Source organism: Perca fluviatilis, chromosome 1 (genome assembly GCF_010015445.1).
Source record: "Perca fluviatilis chromosome 1, GENO_Pfluv_1.0, whole genome shotgun sequence".
Lineage (NCBI taxonomy): Eukaryota > Metazoa > Chordata > Actinopteri > Perciformes > Percidae > Perca > Perca fluviatilis.
In genome coordinates this window covers 42,301,681-42,316,585 of record NC_053112.1, presented here as the reverse complement: position 1 = coordinate 42,316,585, position 14,905 = coordinate 42,301,681, and the positions used below count along the sequence as shown (strand labels likewise).

Here is a 14,905-nt window from a genome sequence, read left to right as displayed (position 1 = left end):
AGTGTGTGTTATCTAGATAAGGATTGTTTAAAGTGTTTTGCTGCATTGAGCCTGTTTTGAGAAGAGTTGTGTGAAGAGTTGTGTTATTTGGAATGAGTTTTGCAGGTGAACTGTTTAGCTCAGGTGACTGTTGGTAATGCAGAATGTGGTTAGAGTTAGAGAAAAAAAACTGTTAATCGGTTTGAAGTTTTCAGTCGTAGAACATGCCTTAATATTGGACTGGAAGCTGTTCCAAAGCCTGGGAGCAGACACGGAGAAAGCACGGTCCCCTTTAATTTTGTAGTGTGAGTGAGGGACGAGGAAGAGCTGTTGTGCAGATGACCTGAGTGATCTGGTAGGGGTGGTACGGTTCATGAAAAAACACCCGAACCGCTCGGTTCGGAGCATGTGTGTACCGCACGGTTCGTCAGTACACTGTTAAGCTGCACTAACCTCTTACTGCCGTAGTGCCCACTTTATACACCTATGTTAAAACACTAACTGGAAATGACGAGCGGGATGGGCGTGACAAACGCAACCCATGGCAGCTGATTGGACGATCACGTCACATGGGTCTGGCTGGTCCCTAATTTCAAAACTGTCATGGCGGCTCGTTCAGAATACGATCTCATATTGTCCTAAAATAGTTCACCGAAACGTGTTTCTGAAAACATTTTAAGCGAGAAATAGGCCATGCAGTTGCTGAATCTGTCTTCATTTCAGATCGACAAAGGTCAGTTTAAAAGATTTTCGTCAGATTTTGAGAGACACCGAGCCGACCGCTCCTCAAGTGGAGTGGGGCGGCGCTGCAGGTCAAGTCACATGCAGAAATGTCAAGTGGGAGAGAGGCTGACCGGAGCTGTAGGATGCGCCAGCGTCGTTTATAGTCTGGTGAGTGGGAACATTTTGGATTTCATGGTACCTATGATGAAATAAAACAATATATAGAACTGCCACTGTGTGCATGTTTTGTGCAACATGCATTCAATTTGCTAATTTTAGCTATATGCTGAAGTATATTCTGGAGTGTTGAAGATTAAAAGAAAAAAATAACAAGAACCGTACTGAACCGAAAACCGTGACCCTAAAACCGTGATACGAACCGAACCATGGGTTTTGTGAACCATACCACCCCTATGATCTGGGGGCAGAATATGGAGTTAGCAGGTCTGCGATATATTGAGGAGCAATATATTTTAGCAGTAGAGTACTTTGCCTTAAGCTGGGGACAGACCAGTCAAGCTTAAACCTGCAAGGCCTGGACAAAACGGCAGATAACGATTGTTTGTTCTTGCTTGTACAGCCAAGGAGCGCATACTCCTCAAAGCAAAACGTACAACGACGAACTAACAATTGTGGGCTGGTTACTGAACGTCGATACTTTTATGGCACCGAAAAAAAATCCAATCCAATCTTATATCAAAAAAGTATCAAAAAATGTATTATCTTTCGGTGGCAAATTTCGGTTCCAAAAGCGTCTGAGCGCGAAAGCGCAAGCTTATCTGCCCTCTTTGCATATTGACACAGAACGGAGCTCCGACCGACACACACACACACACACAAACACACACACACACACACACGCGGAAAGATGCGCACGGAGTAAATTGTCTGCAGTTTTGTTGGAAGTCACAGAGAGTCATGGTTGGTTTCAAGTGTAGTTACAGTTTTTTAAAACTTCACGATATTAATGGCGAGCCGAAAGCGGTCGCTGTGCTGTTGACGTTACACTTACTCTTACTAGACAAGTAAGCACAACGGTGATTTCTCTGCCCTGATGACTGACTGACAGGCTGAGCCTGTAAGGCAAGGCACTTTTAATAATGTTAATATGAGTGAGCAGTTTTACCAGAATTTTTTAATTTTGATAACTATTTTGACTCACAATTAAGGTGGAAAATAAAAGCTTTGTTTTTAATGTATTTTTGTTGATGTTGAAATGGATTTTAAAACATATGGTATTGAAAAAAGTATCGTTAGGAACCGGCATCGAAACTGAGGTATCGAAATTGGCCCCGGATCGAAAACTTTTGAACGATACCCAGCCCTAAAGAATTGAAACAGGGAAAACAAATGGACTAAATGCACAAGGAACTAATTACTAATGAAACACAGGCAGAAAAAGACAAAGGCAGGAAGTAAAATAAAACATGACACATGAGGAATGAGCCTACAAAATAAAACAGGAAACAGTACAAACAAAAAGCCAGGACTGGGGCCACGTTCAGCCCCGACAAAACGTAGCAACACGTTTTTTTAAACTGAAACGTGGGTGCGTTGAACACTGTTTATTACCACGAGTTTACAGACACGTCTCTGCTGATTGGGTATCACCTGTGACACAGCCAATACACAAGAGACACCCCCACCAAACGAGAGAAAACATAACTCGTAGCATGTTGCACACCGTTCTGAGGAAACATGTTATTCAACCAGGAAACCATAGCAAAACAGTGCAGATTTTGAGACTGAACGTGCCCCAGGACAGAATGGCCCTTTTCAACTTCAACAAATAGTGAGATAAAGTGAAGTGTATTTGTTGGCACAAAAGGAGGGATGTGCATCTAACTAAAATGGAAGGAGTCTTGAGACAGGACATAATTATTAATAACGCGTTAAGTTTATGCTGTGTAGTGTATTGAGAGGTACAGCTGGCTCTCCAACATTCGCTACAGTACATTCAAGAACACATGAAGAAAAAGAGACCAGACATGATACAATGTAAAAAACTCTTAACATCAGCGAGGTAACTTTCGGAATGACGTGGTCCCAAATAGCTAGCAGTTAGCAAATGACGCATATACTCTAGCATTGCTAGGGGACACAACTAAGTCATGGCAAAGGTATTGCTCTGGACCCAAGGAAGCACAGTATTGAGTGTGAAGTTGTTTGGATGAGCGGTTCTCAAGAAAGCTGAGAGAAATCGGCCCATTCCGAACAGGCACGGGTGGAACAGGCACTACTAGTTGATCATAAAGACAGAAACATGTGCAGTGCAAGAAGGAAGTGTGTTATGTGTGAAAATGTGCCCATTTTTCAACTGTATTATCTTTTAACCCTTGTGTTGTCTGTCGGGTCACGGGGACCCGTTCAGTTCATTTGACTTTTTGCATTGGCCTTCGGGTCTCCGGGACCCACAATTGTTTTCATTTCATGTCAGGTCTACCACCGCGGCCCTGGCCTTCGGATCTCTGGGACCCGTCCCGTATTCAATCATATTCCTCTACCACCGCGGCCTCGGCCTTCGGGTCTCTGGGACCCATACGTTATTCAATTGTATTTCTCTACCACCGCGGCCTCGGCCTTCGGGTCTCTGGGACCCGTCATGTATTCAATCGTATGTCTCTACTACCACGGCCTCGGCTTTCGGGTCTCTGGGAACCATACGTTATTCGATGGCATGTCTCTACCACCGCAGCTCTGGCCTTCGGGTCTCTCGGACCCACGCTTGTTTCATTTCATGTCAGGTCTACCACCGTGGCTCTGGCCCGCGGTCTCGGACCCATACATTATTCAATGGTAATTCTCTACTGCCGTGGCTCTGGCCTTCGGGTCTCCGGGGACCGTCCCGATTCAATCGTATTCCTCTACCCCACGGCGCCTCAGCCCGGGTCTCGGACCCATACGTTATTCAATCGTATTCCTCTACCACCGCGGCCTCAGCCTTCGGGTCTCTCGGACCCATACGTTATTCAATCGTATTTCTCTACCACCACGGCCTCAGCCTTCGGGTCTGTTGGACCCATACGTTATTCAATGGTAATTCTCTACTGCCGTGGCTCTGGCCTTCGGGTCTCCGGGACCCGTCCCGTATTCAATCGTATTCCTCTACCTCTACCTCTACCGTATTCCTCTAGACACCTCGGCCTTCGGGTCTCTCGGACCCATACGTTATTCAATCGTATTTCTCTACCGCCGCGGCCTCAGCCTTCGGGTCTCTCGGACCCATACGTTATTCAATAGTATTTCTGTACTACCGCGGCTCTGGCCCTTTGGGTCTCTCGGACCCCGTCCCGTATTCAATCGTATTTCTCCACTACCGCGGCTCTGGCCTTCGGGTCCCCGAGACCCATACGTTATTCAATCGTATTCCTACGCTACCGCGGCCTCGGCCTTCGGGTCTCTCGGACCCTGGCCAGTATTCACTCGTATTCCTATACTGCCGCAGCTCTGGCCCTTCGGGTCTCACGGACCCATACGTTATTCCATGGTTTTTCTCCACTACCGCAGCTCTGGCCCTTCGGGTCTCTCGGACCCATACGTTATTCCATGGTTTTTCTCTACCGCCGCGGCTCTGGCCCTTCGGGTCTCTCGGACCCATACGTTATTCAATAGTATTTCTGTAATACCGCAGCTCTGGCCTTCGGGTCTCTCAGACCCATACGTTATTCAATGGTATTTCTCTACGGCCGAGGCTCTGGCCTTCGGGTCTCTCGGACCCATATGTTATTCAATGGTATTTCTGTAGTGCCACGGCTCTGGCCTTTGGGTCCGAGAGACCCATTCGTTATTCAATGGTAATTCTCTACGGCCGCAGCTCTGGCCTTCGGGTCTCTCGGACCCATTCGTTATTCAATGGTATTTCTCTACTGCCGCGGCTCTGGCCTTCGGGTCTCTCGGACCCATACGTTATTCAATGGTATTTCTGTAGTGCCGCGGCTCTGGCCTTTGGGTCCGAGAGACCCATTCGTTATTCAATGGTATTTCTCTACTGCCGCAGCTCTGGCCTTTGGGTCTCTCGGACCCATACGTTATTCAATGGTAATTCTCTACGGCCGCAGCTCTGGCCTTCGGGTCCGAGAGACCCATACGTTATTCAATAGTATTTCTGTAATGCCGCAGCTCTGGCCTTCGGGTCTCTCGGACCCATTCGTTATTCAATGGTATTTCTCTACTGCTGCGGCTCTGGCCCTTCGGGTCTCTCGGACCCATACGTTATTCAATGGTATTTCTCTACTGCCGCGGCTCTGGCCTTTGGGTCTCCCGGACCCATAAGTTATTCAATGGTAATTCTCTACTGCCGCGGCTCTGGCCCTTCGGGTCTCTCGGACCCATACGTTATTCAATGGTATTTCTCTACTGCCGCGGCTCTGGCCCTTCGGTCTCTCGGACCCATACGTTATTCAATGGTAATTCTCTACTGCCGCAGCTCTGGCCTTTGGGTCTTGGGGACCCATACGTTATTCAATGGTAATTCTCTACTGCCGCGGCTCTGGCCCTTCGGGTCTCTCGGACCCATACGTTATTCAATGGTATTTCTCTACTGCCGCGGCTCTGGCCCTTCGGGTCTCTCGGACCCATACGTTATTCAATGGTAATTCTCTACTGCCGCAGCTCTGGCCTTTGGGTCTTGGGGACCCATACGTTATTCAATGGTATTTCTCTACTGCCGCAGCTCTGGCCTTTGGGTCTCTCGGACCCATACGTTATTCAATGGTATTTCTCTACTACCATGGCCCTGGCCCTTCGGGGCTCTGGGACCCTGGCCAGTATTCAACATCCAAGGCTTGACCTTGTCCTACTAATACACTTTTATTATACACACACACATTCTCTGTAGACATTTGTCTTGTTGTTTTTCATCTTTGCTTCTGCTTTAGGACTTTTGTACGTTTTGTACTTGGTTCAGCATGGCCCGTCGTATGAATCTAGATTTCAACCTGCATCAGGGTTTCTGCATCGCAAGATGCAATGTCCCAGAAGAGGAAGGAGATGAACAACAAGAACAAGAACAAGAAGAACAAGAAGAACAAGACGAAGAAGACGACCAAGAAGAAGAAGAAGAAGAAGACAAAGACGAATACGAAGAAGACGCCCACCACCACCACAGCGACTCCGACGAGGAAGACGAATGCGAGTCCGAAAAAGGCTGCAGCGACGACAACGACGAAGGAGAAGACGATGACGACGACCGAGACGACCGAGAAGAACAAGGAGTCAATGCGGAACAAGAGGGTGGACAAGAGATGGGAGAAGAAGATGAGGAGGATGAGGAGAGGGAAACGTTTGTGTCGAGAAATGGCGAAATCGAATGGTCCTCGGACACGTATCATCCCCGTGGCAGTCAAAGTCATCGCCGCAGCACCAAAGAACAAGAAGTACAAAGACAGGTCAGACAGAGTACGCTGCCACGCGGACATACTCTCGGTGTTTGACCTGTTTGTCACACCGCGAATAATAGACATTGCGCTGGCCGCCACGAACCTCGAGGGCCTAAGGAAATTCGGCAACGACTGGAAATCGATGGACGCCACGGACCTGTGCGGATACATGGGGTTGCTGATCCTCGCCGGCGTGTACAGGTCCCGAAACGAGGCCTTGGAGAGCCTGTGGCACGAGGAGAGCGGCAGGGCCATTTTCCGCGCTACGATGCCACTCAAACGGTTCCACGCGTTCTCGGGAGTGCTGCAATTCGACGATCGCGAGACGAGAGCCGCCAGACGAGCCTCGGACAAACTGCCGCCCATACGAGACGTGTGGGACGAGTGGGCGCGGCTGCTGCCTCGCCTCTACAACCCGGGCCCGGACGTGACCGTGGACGAGCAGCTGGTTCCCTTTCGAGGTGGGAGTGCAGGATAAACGGTTGTCCTTCAAATTCCCTCTGCACGCAATAAATAGATCGGAGCCCATCAGAGAGTGGCCAGACTGACCCTCTGAGGCGCGCGTGTAGTTTGCTGCCTGTGGAGCGCGTGTGTATGTCGTATGTTGTGTAGGCCACTTTGTTTGCTCTTTTCACCGTGGCACCGTGGTCTTGTGTGGGTTTTGGCTTTGTTTTGCGCCGTTTCTTTTTGTCCACCTCATAGTTTAGAATGCTTTTGTGTGTGTGTGCCTATGCGCACACGGATGTTTTTAAATATTTTCTTTTTCTTGTTGTTATCCTTGTTCATTTTTATCTTCTTCTTGTTCTCATTTCGTCTCTTCACTCTTACTCGGCTCCCTCCGAGTCCTTTCCCTGTGTCCTTGTCATTCTCCTTCTTTGACGACACGTCCAACAACAACAACAACAACGACGATGACGACAACAACAACAACAAGGTCGATGCTCCTTCCGCCAGTACATACCCAGCAAGCCCGGCAGGTACGGATTCAAGGTGTGGGTGGCCTGCGACGCCGTGTCCAGCTACGCGTGGAGCATGCAGGTCTACATGGGCAAGTCTGTGAGCGGCGAGCCCGAGAGGAATCAGGGCGCCCGGGTGGTGATGGACCTGACCGAGGGGCTGACGGGCCCCCGCAACGTGACGTGCGACAACTTTTTCACCTCCTACGAGCTGGCCCGGCAGCTCCTCCACGACAGGGACCTCACCGTGGTGGGCACGATGCGCAAAAACAGGCCCGAGCTGCCGCGCGCCTTGCTCGACACCAAGGGCCGCGCGGCCCTCTCGTCCAAGTTCGCCTTCACGCCCACCGTCACTCTGGTGTCCTATGTGGCCAAGAAAAACAGGAACGTGGTGCTGCTGAGCACGCTGCACACGAGGGACGCGCGAGTCAGCACCGCCAGGCACGGCAAACCCGACATCATCCTGCACTACAACAGCACCAAGGGCGGCGTGGACAACCTGGACAAGCTCGTCGGCACGTACAGCTGCCGCAGGAAGACGGCGCGCTGGCCCCTCGCCGTGTTCCACAACATCCTCGACGTGTCCGCCTACAACACCTTTGTGCTCTGGCGAGAGCTCAGGCCCGAGTGGATGCGCGGCAAGCTCAACAAGAGGCGTGCCTTCCTCGAGCAGCTGGGCAGGGCGCTTGTGACTCCGCTCATCGCGAGACGGCAGCATCTGCCCCGCACACCAGCGTCCGCCGCGCTCGTCAAAGCCATGGCGACGAGGCTTGCCTCATCGGGCGCTGGCGCCGGCGACGAACGACGAGAATGACGACGACGCCGACAAGGATGCGCAACCGACGGCGCAGAGAGTGCCCAGCAAGCGAAAGAGGTGTCAGCTCTGTCCAAAGCCGACGGAGCGCAAGACGCACACCGTGTGCGGCGGCTGCAAGAGATACATCTGCGGGAGCTGCACGCGAGCCTACTGCGCGGACTGCGCGAGACAGCATAGACTCTTGGCTTGCGTGGCGCCAGTTTGAGCTTCGACCTTTTGCGCTGCAACAAAACCCGGCGAGCTGCAAACAAAACACACGTGTGTCGGGAGTCGCGCTAGGAATTGCCTGCGGCCTGACACCAAACGACGACAAAGACGACGAGAAAGTTGCCTTTGAAATGTGTGAAATGAAATGAAATGAAATGAAATGAACCTTGAATCTATTTTGAATAAAAACCCTTTGGGATACTCATGTGCTGTGTGAGATGTGAGATGATGTTATGCACCCGGCCCGCACACACAGTTGACGTGAAATGATACACGTGAGGGTCCCAACAGACCCGGAGCACAACGCTACGAAGACGACGAGAAAGTTGCCTTTGAAACGTGTGAAATGAACTGAAATGAAATGAACTGAAATGAACCTTGAATCTATTTTGAATAAAAACCCTTTGAAAAGTAAATAAACTAAAGGACCACACAAGGGTTAAGGTCTTCTTTATCTTAAAATCTGTAATAATTGTCATCTCAAAATGCTTACAAACCTCATTATTGGCACATGGGCCATGACTGTGTTTGCAAGTTCCATATTTTTTCAAATTTGAATGATTGTTTGTGGTTGTTTGACTGTGGTGGAATGGAAAAAATCGATACAGCATAGTATTGATTTTTTTCCATGGCAATACTGTATCGATACACAGACGCCAAGTATGGATCTATTAATATATATATGTGTTTTGTCTGCTTGACAATCCCATTTTGCAGCAATAAAATGTAAGTGAGATGAACAAATAGAGAAATGTATCTTTTTAGATAAAACAGATGTTGACAAAGTTTCCTTTTGGGGACATCATTTGAAATTGGGAAAAATTTGAAGTTGGAAAAAAGATAATAAATTGCAATATATCGCAGAATATTGCAATATGTTTAAAGTCGCAATAATATCGTATCGTGACATAAGTATCGTGATGATATCGTATCGTGAGGCCTCTGGTTGTCCCACCCCTAATAAATGCTCTATAATAGGGCTGAACGATTAATTGCATTTGCGATAATGTCGCGATATGTTAAAACGCGATTTCCTAATCGCAAAGGCTGCGATTTGGTCTCGATTTGATGACTCGCAAGAGCAAATCAGTCTGCACTACGCAGAGAAAGCATCAACTTAGCACGCTAACGCTACACTGTACCTTGAGCTGATCTCTGTCATTCAAACAATTCTGAGTTGAAGTTTAAAACTTTTACAGCCATTTTAATAAAATGAAGGGTTTTGTTTGGGCTCGAGTCCATACATGCAGTTAATGGATACAGGCACGCAGAACTGAAGGCTCGGTTGGCAACGAGCTAGCTCTGATTAGCGGTTAGCTCCGGTTAGCGGTTAGCTCCGTTATAAAGATATAAAGATATGGGTGGAGGAGCTGCCACTGAGAGGGGTAACAATCAGACTGATAAATGACGGTTTGGGGAGCTTTCACAGCAGCGTGGTCGCGGGGTTTCAACAGTTTTATTAGTACAGTTAATCCCACGGCAAGACCACAGCAACTAACGTAACGATAGCCTCTCTGAGCAAGTGCAGTGTTGACGGTGTCGGCACGCAACTTCACGAGGGGGAGGGGCTGGAGGCAGCTCCTCTCTGTGCACTGTAAAAAAATATATGTGTGTGTGTGTATATATATATATATATATATATACACACATATATATACACATATATATATATATACACACATACATATATACATATATACACACATACATATATATATATATATATATATATATGTGTGTATATATATATATATATATATATGTGTGTATATATATATATATATATATATATATATATGTGTGTATATATATATATATGTATATGTGTGTTTTTACTTATTTAACTGTCTAGTGTGTAATTGTGTGTTGTTCATACTATACAATGATTTATTGTTTGTCTTTGTTGAATAATACAGAAGACAAAGAGCTTAAAAAAATAATCGAATATCGAATCGCAATCGCAATATTTGGGGAAAAAAATCGCAATTAGATTATTTTCAAAAATCGTTCAGCCCTACTCTATATTTTCAAAATGCTTTTAGAGCACTGAAAAACTCACAACATATCATGCAGATCCTGTGACACACAAACCCATACATCAATTAATCTATTCATTGATCCATCCATCCATCATCCTTCCATCTATCCATCCATTTCACGGTTCATTTAATGTCATTGTATAACACAGGGTTGCACAACGAAATGCCGTTGTAGTCCCTTATCTTATCTACACAGGATAAAAGAGAAAGTATCTTAAAGAGACAGGGTTATTATCTCTGTAATTAGGCTTGTATTATTATTGTTAATTATATTATTACACATTTAATTTACCCTGACAGCCAAGATCCATTACTATATTAATTGGAAACTAGAGTATATGTATTACCCCAGACAGTGACAGAAATACAATAAGTAGTTTGATAAAGCCTATATGCCTATGATGTGGTCAAGACACACATACTATAGTTTGATTATTATTATTATTATGGAGTATTATAGCAGATATTGATAACAAGAATTGTTTCATGGCCATTTCATCTACAGAAAATCAAACCAATGTTTGGCAATTTGAGCCGGAGTAGAATCGGTCACATCTTTTCCTACATTACACATGATGATTTTGTATTCTTCTAGTCTACATTGCTGTATTTGTAATATCATATTGCCATGTGTTGTGTGAAGCCAAGTGTGATTTTTTATTATTTTATTAACCTTTATTTAACCAGGAGAAATCCCATTGAGATTCAGAATCTCTTTTTCAAGGGAGTCCTGGCCAAGACAGCAGTACAAAAGTTCCATATTTAAAATATACAACAAAAACAGACAACAGAAAACAGAAAAACAGTTGGCAAATTAACATCATCTCCACATAATCACCAGCATCGCTCAATAGCAGCACATGTGCATTTAGTACTCAAATAATCCTTTATCCTAATTTTAAACTGTATCAATGTAGGTAGGTAATCTAATTTAAGATACTTCTGCAGTTTATACCAGGATGAGGGTGCAAAAAATTTAAAGGCACTTTCACCGAAAACAGTTCGGGTTCGGGGAATGTCATACATGATTTGCCCATATGATCGAAGATTACATTTCCCGGTAGTGACTTTAGGAGTAAGGAGAGAACATAAGTAAGGAGGCAGTTTACACAGTATGGCCTTAAAAAGAAAAATATACCAATGCTCCAACCTGTGATTATACAAAGAAGGCTAACAAACACTCTCATACAAGTTACAGTGATGAGTACGAAAACTAGAATTAGTTACAAATCTTAGTGCTGCATGGTATACGGAGTCCAGCATTTTGAGAGAAGATTGATTTGCATGCATGTATAAAATATCACCATAATCCAGCATTGACAGAAATGTTGCTTGTATAAGTTTTTTTCTCGCACTAAAAGGTATAGAATGATTCGCTTAATTATGTACCAGAGAGTTTAATGAATGACCTCATTAGCATATCTTGTTTCTGTATCACTGTGATCATGGCAAGGCATTTGGCAGCCAAGGTTCGTGTTATATTTCAGTGGTTTATTGGTTGCATCATCCTAGGGTAGAGTCAACCCCCGCTTTAACACACACACACACACACACACACTGAAAATTACACACACAAGAAAAGCAATGGTCCGGCAGTGGTAGGTGGTTATTAAAGTGAACCCGGTGTGTAATACAAGACCTCAGTCTGCTAATGACTTCTCCTAGCTGTCACTTAACCATTTCCTCTCCCCACACAGAAGGAAACACACACACACATACACACACATCCATCCCATCCAGTCTTGACCCTTTGTGACCTTGTTTGAGAGTGATTTATGAGTATAACATGCGGTAGGAATCTAGAGTCTGGGATCTGGCCGTGGTGTGAATGTGGCTGTGAATGTGTTTGAAAGACATTGTGTGTGTCTCTTTGAACTTCTGTGTATTTCATCATGGGTTCATAGACCTCCATAAGTAACCATGACTAAAGTCTGTGACACCCCGTGCAGCCAGTAAAAGCAGTGGCAAATACACATCAGTCCCAGAAACCTTTGTCGTGTTGATGAAGTGAGTGTTGACTCCATCCCTCCAATGCTTTATGTGTTCTTTTGAATTCCATGGATCCACTCCTTGTGTAATCATTTAATTGTAGGCCTTGACTCTGGGCTGGGGTTAACCCAATATGAGCTTTTGAAGGCCTATACAAATTTTTTGGGCTTCAAACTGTTGTTTTGTTGTGCTTAGACATGACAATTTCCATGTCCAGAAAATCCAAGTAGTCACAGTTACTTAACTTAATTTTATTCTTGGTAGGTTAAAATCCTCTGAAACAGGATTTGGACCAAACTGTCTCATGATGCCAAAGAACAATAACAAAAACTATTAAACAGTGCTTAACCAGCCTTTAGATACAAATAATTAAAGTTAAATAAAAGGGACAAGGGCACAGATGTTAAACAAGAGCGTGTTCATTATTTTACCTACTGTTAAAAAAAGCAAATACAGGTTAATCTCTCATACACTCACACACTCTTTTTGCACTTGCTCTGTTTACTTTAAGTTTTTATTTTTGTATTCCTCCTGAAAGTGACTTTATTTTGTTGTTGGATTGATAGCCTATATCTGGTTTCAGGTTGCACTACAAATTCATTTTACTTGAACTGCACTGTTCAACTAAAATGTTAACTGTAAACTGTTAAACAATTTTAATAAATAGAAATTTGAACCTTATTGAAATTTGTTTTGTGTAAATTGTTAATAATTGAGCAATGGGAAAATAACTTAACAATGTTGTTGGTTCCACTCATCAATGTCAAAATTTTAGGTTTTTTTATTCAATTTTAATTTAGTTGAATTTCATTTATAGTGTCAAATCATAACAGAAGTTATCTTAGGACACTTTTCAGATACTAAGGCTGTTATTACCGACGTCCACATGCATATTAAAATCACCTACAATATTTACTTTATCTGATTTATGGACTATAAACTTGATAAAAACTCTAAGAATTCAGCCAAAAATTCAGTTCTGAGCATTACAGCCACCACATTCTTTCTTTCTTCTTGTAAAATAGTCTGATGTGTAAGTTATGGTGTTTAGTATATTGCTGAAAGTTGCAAGACCTAAGCTGACCTACTCTAGACATGTTGCTGCTATGGTAATAGTTTTGAAGCTCAATCTTGTTCTCTTTTCTTTTTTTCATTGCAGTTGTCTCAGGCCTCCCTGCGAGGTAAGGAGGCGAAGGTGTGAACAAGGTTTCTCCTTCAGCGAGGAAGTGTGCCGCTGTGTACCGGCCCATTGGAGAAGACTGGACTAATTGCCGGCCAACAACATGCTAACAAGATACTAAGGAGCAGATAACAAACTTAACAAGTAGAATGCATCACCCATCCTGCTGCTTGTCACGAGTATCGCCATCAGCTGTGAAGTGCGCAGACCCTGATGAAAGTGGGGCAACCTTAGTGACTGGAATGCAGATATGGGAAGCTCCGGTGATTTGAAGGTGGGACATGCACTGACTCAGCTTATGAGGACGATTTCATAGGAGAGCGGCTGATCGCAGCCCAGAGAAGGAAGGAAGAACTGAAAGAGAGAGAGTCAACACTCGACTGTCTGAATATTTTTTTATATATTTCGGGGGTTTTGTATTAATTATGTCTCAGTATTCCTATGTCAGATATTGATTATATAATTTATTAAATGTTATTTTTCAACCTCTGTTTTATTGCAATTTAAATCTATTTCCATGAAAATACACTGTGATCAATATTTGTGTATGTATAGTATATGTGTAAAATAAAGTATACTGGATGGTGTATATAGTAAGCTTAGTTTGTCTGTTGTGGTCCATATTATACTGAACATTTTTTGCTTTTAACACCAGAACCACCACAGACCACGCCATTTAACGTTGTGATTAAAAAAATTTAATTATTCTGTCATTGTTTGTTACCCTCCTGCCTTCACTTTTCCTAAATACTTATTCTGCATATTCCCACATCGTCACAATGATAGAACGTTTAGAAAACCAAATGGGTTTTTTGGTGTTTTTCACAAAAACGCACCTCTTTATTTGCCAAGAGTAGCCAGTAGCCCATTGAGACCCATAGAAACTAATTTGCATGCCAATATTAGCTCACATGCACTTATAATCACATGTTATCACACTAAGGTATGTAGGCCCACAGTATTCATCCTGTCATATTTGTAAAATATCAGAAATGAAAACGAAACTAATCTCGCTTTCTGTCTGAGTATAAAAGTTGTTACCCAACACCCATGTTTGCCATATGATATAAAATATCAGGGATGTTATTTATGTGACTCATTCGAACAAAACACTACCGTTGCTAAATTGTATAATTTTTATAGGTTGGTGTGGATGTGTGCGATCAGAAGGCAGGTTGTGTGTTGACTGTTGAACTGAAAGACGCACTGTGCACGGGTCAGATGGAGAGACAAATAGAAATGCTAAGAAGAAAATGTGATCGTATGCACTGTGATTATATTTACCATTTAGTTTACTTGCCAAAATAAAAATTATGAAATTGATTACTGTTTCAGCATTTGTTTCCAAGCAAATAGATATAGAAATGTTTTTTAATGGAAAACTATTTAATTGCGGGAGTTTGTCACAAACACTTCAGAGATTTTGTTGACTAAATTGAACTACACGTGCACATAAGACTGGACTATAACTGCATCGGGTGTCAAAATAGCACATTTTACACTGCTAAGGGGTTCAAGCTTTTAGATAAGATTTCTGGCTGTGTATGGTTTGTCGGGGCTGTGTGTGTGTCCTTGCTGCTATAGAAATTGAAACGCTGCGCTATAGAGATGGAGAGTGATGATTTAAAGGTGCTTAG

At 44.1% G+C, this 14,905-nt stretch overlaps 1 protein-coding gene across 1 annotated transcript in view; it reads left to right on the top strand.

The window, feature by feature from the left end:
• Window positions 1-14,591, top strand: part of vegfc (vascular endothelial growth factor c) — a 146,188-nt gene extending 131,597 nt beyond the window's left edge. The window contains exon 7 of the mRNA XM_039810919.1: window positions 13,248-14,591. Within this exon, the coding sequence (XP_039666853.1) occupies window positions 13,248-13,356 (109 nt within the window). The 3' untranslated portion in view covers window positions 13,357-14,591. The remainder of the gene's footprint in view (window positions 1-13,247) is intronic.
• The last annotated feature ends 314 nt before the right edge of the window (window positions 14,592-14,905 follow it).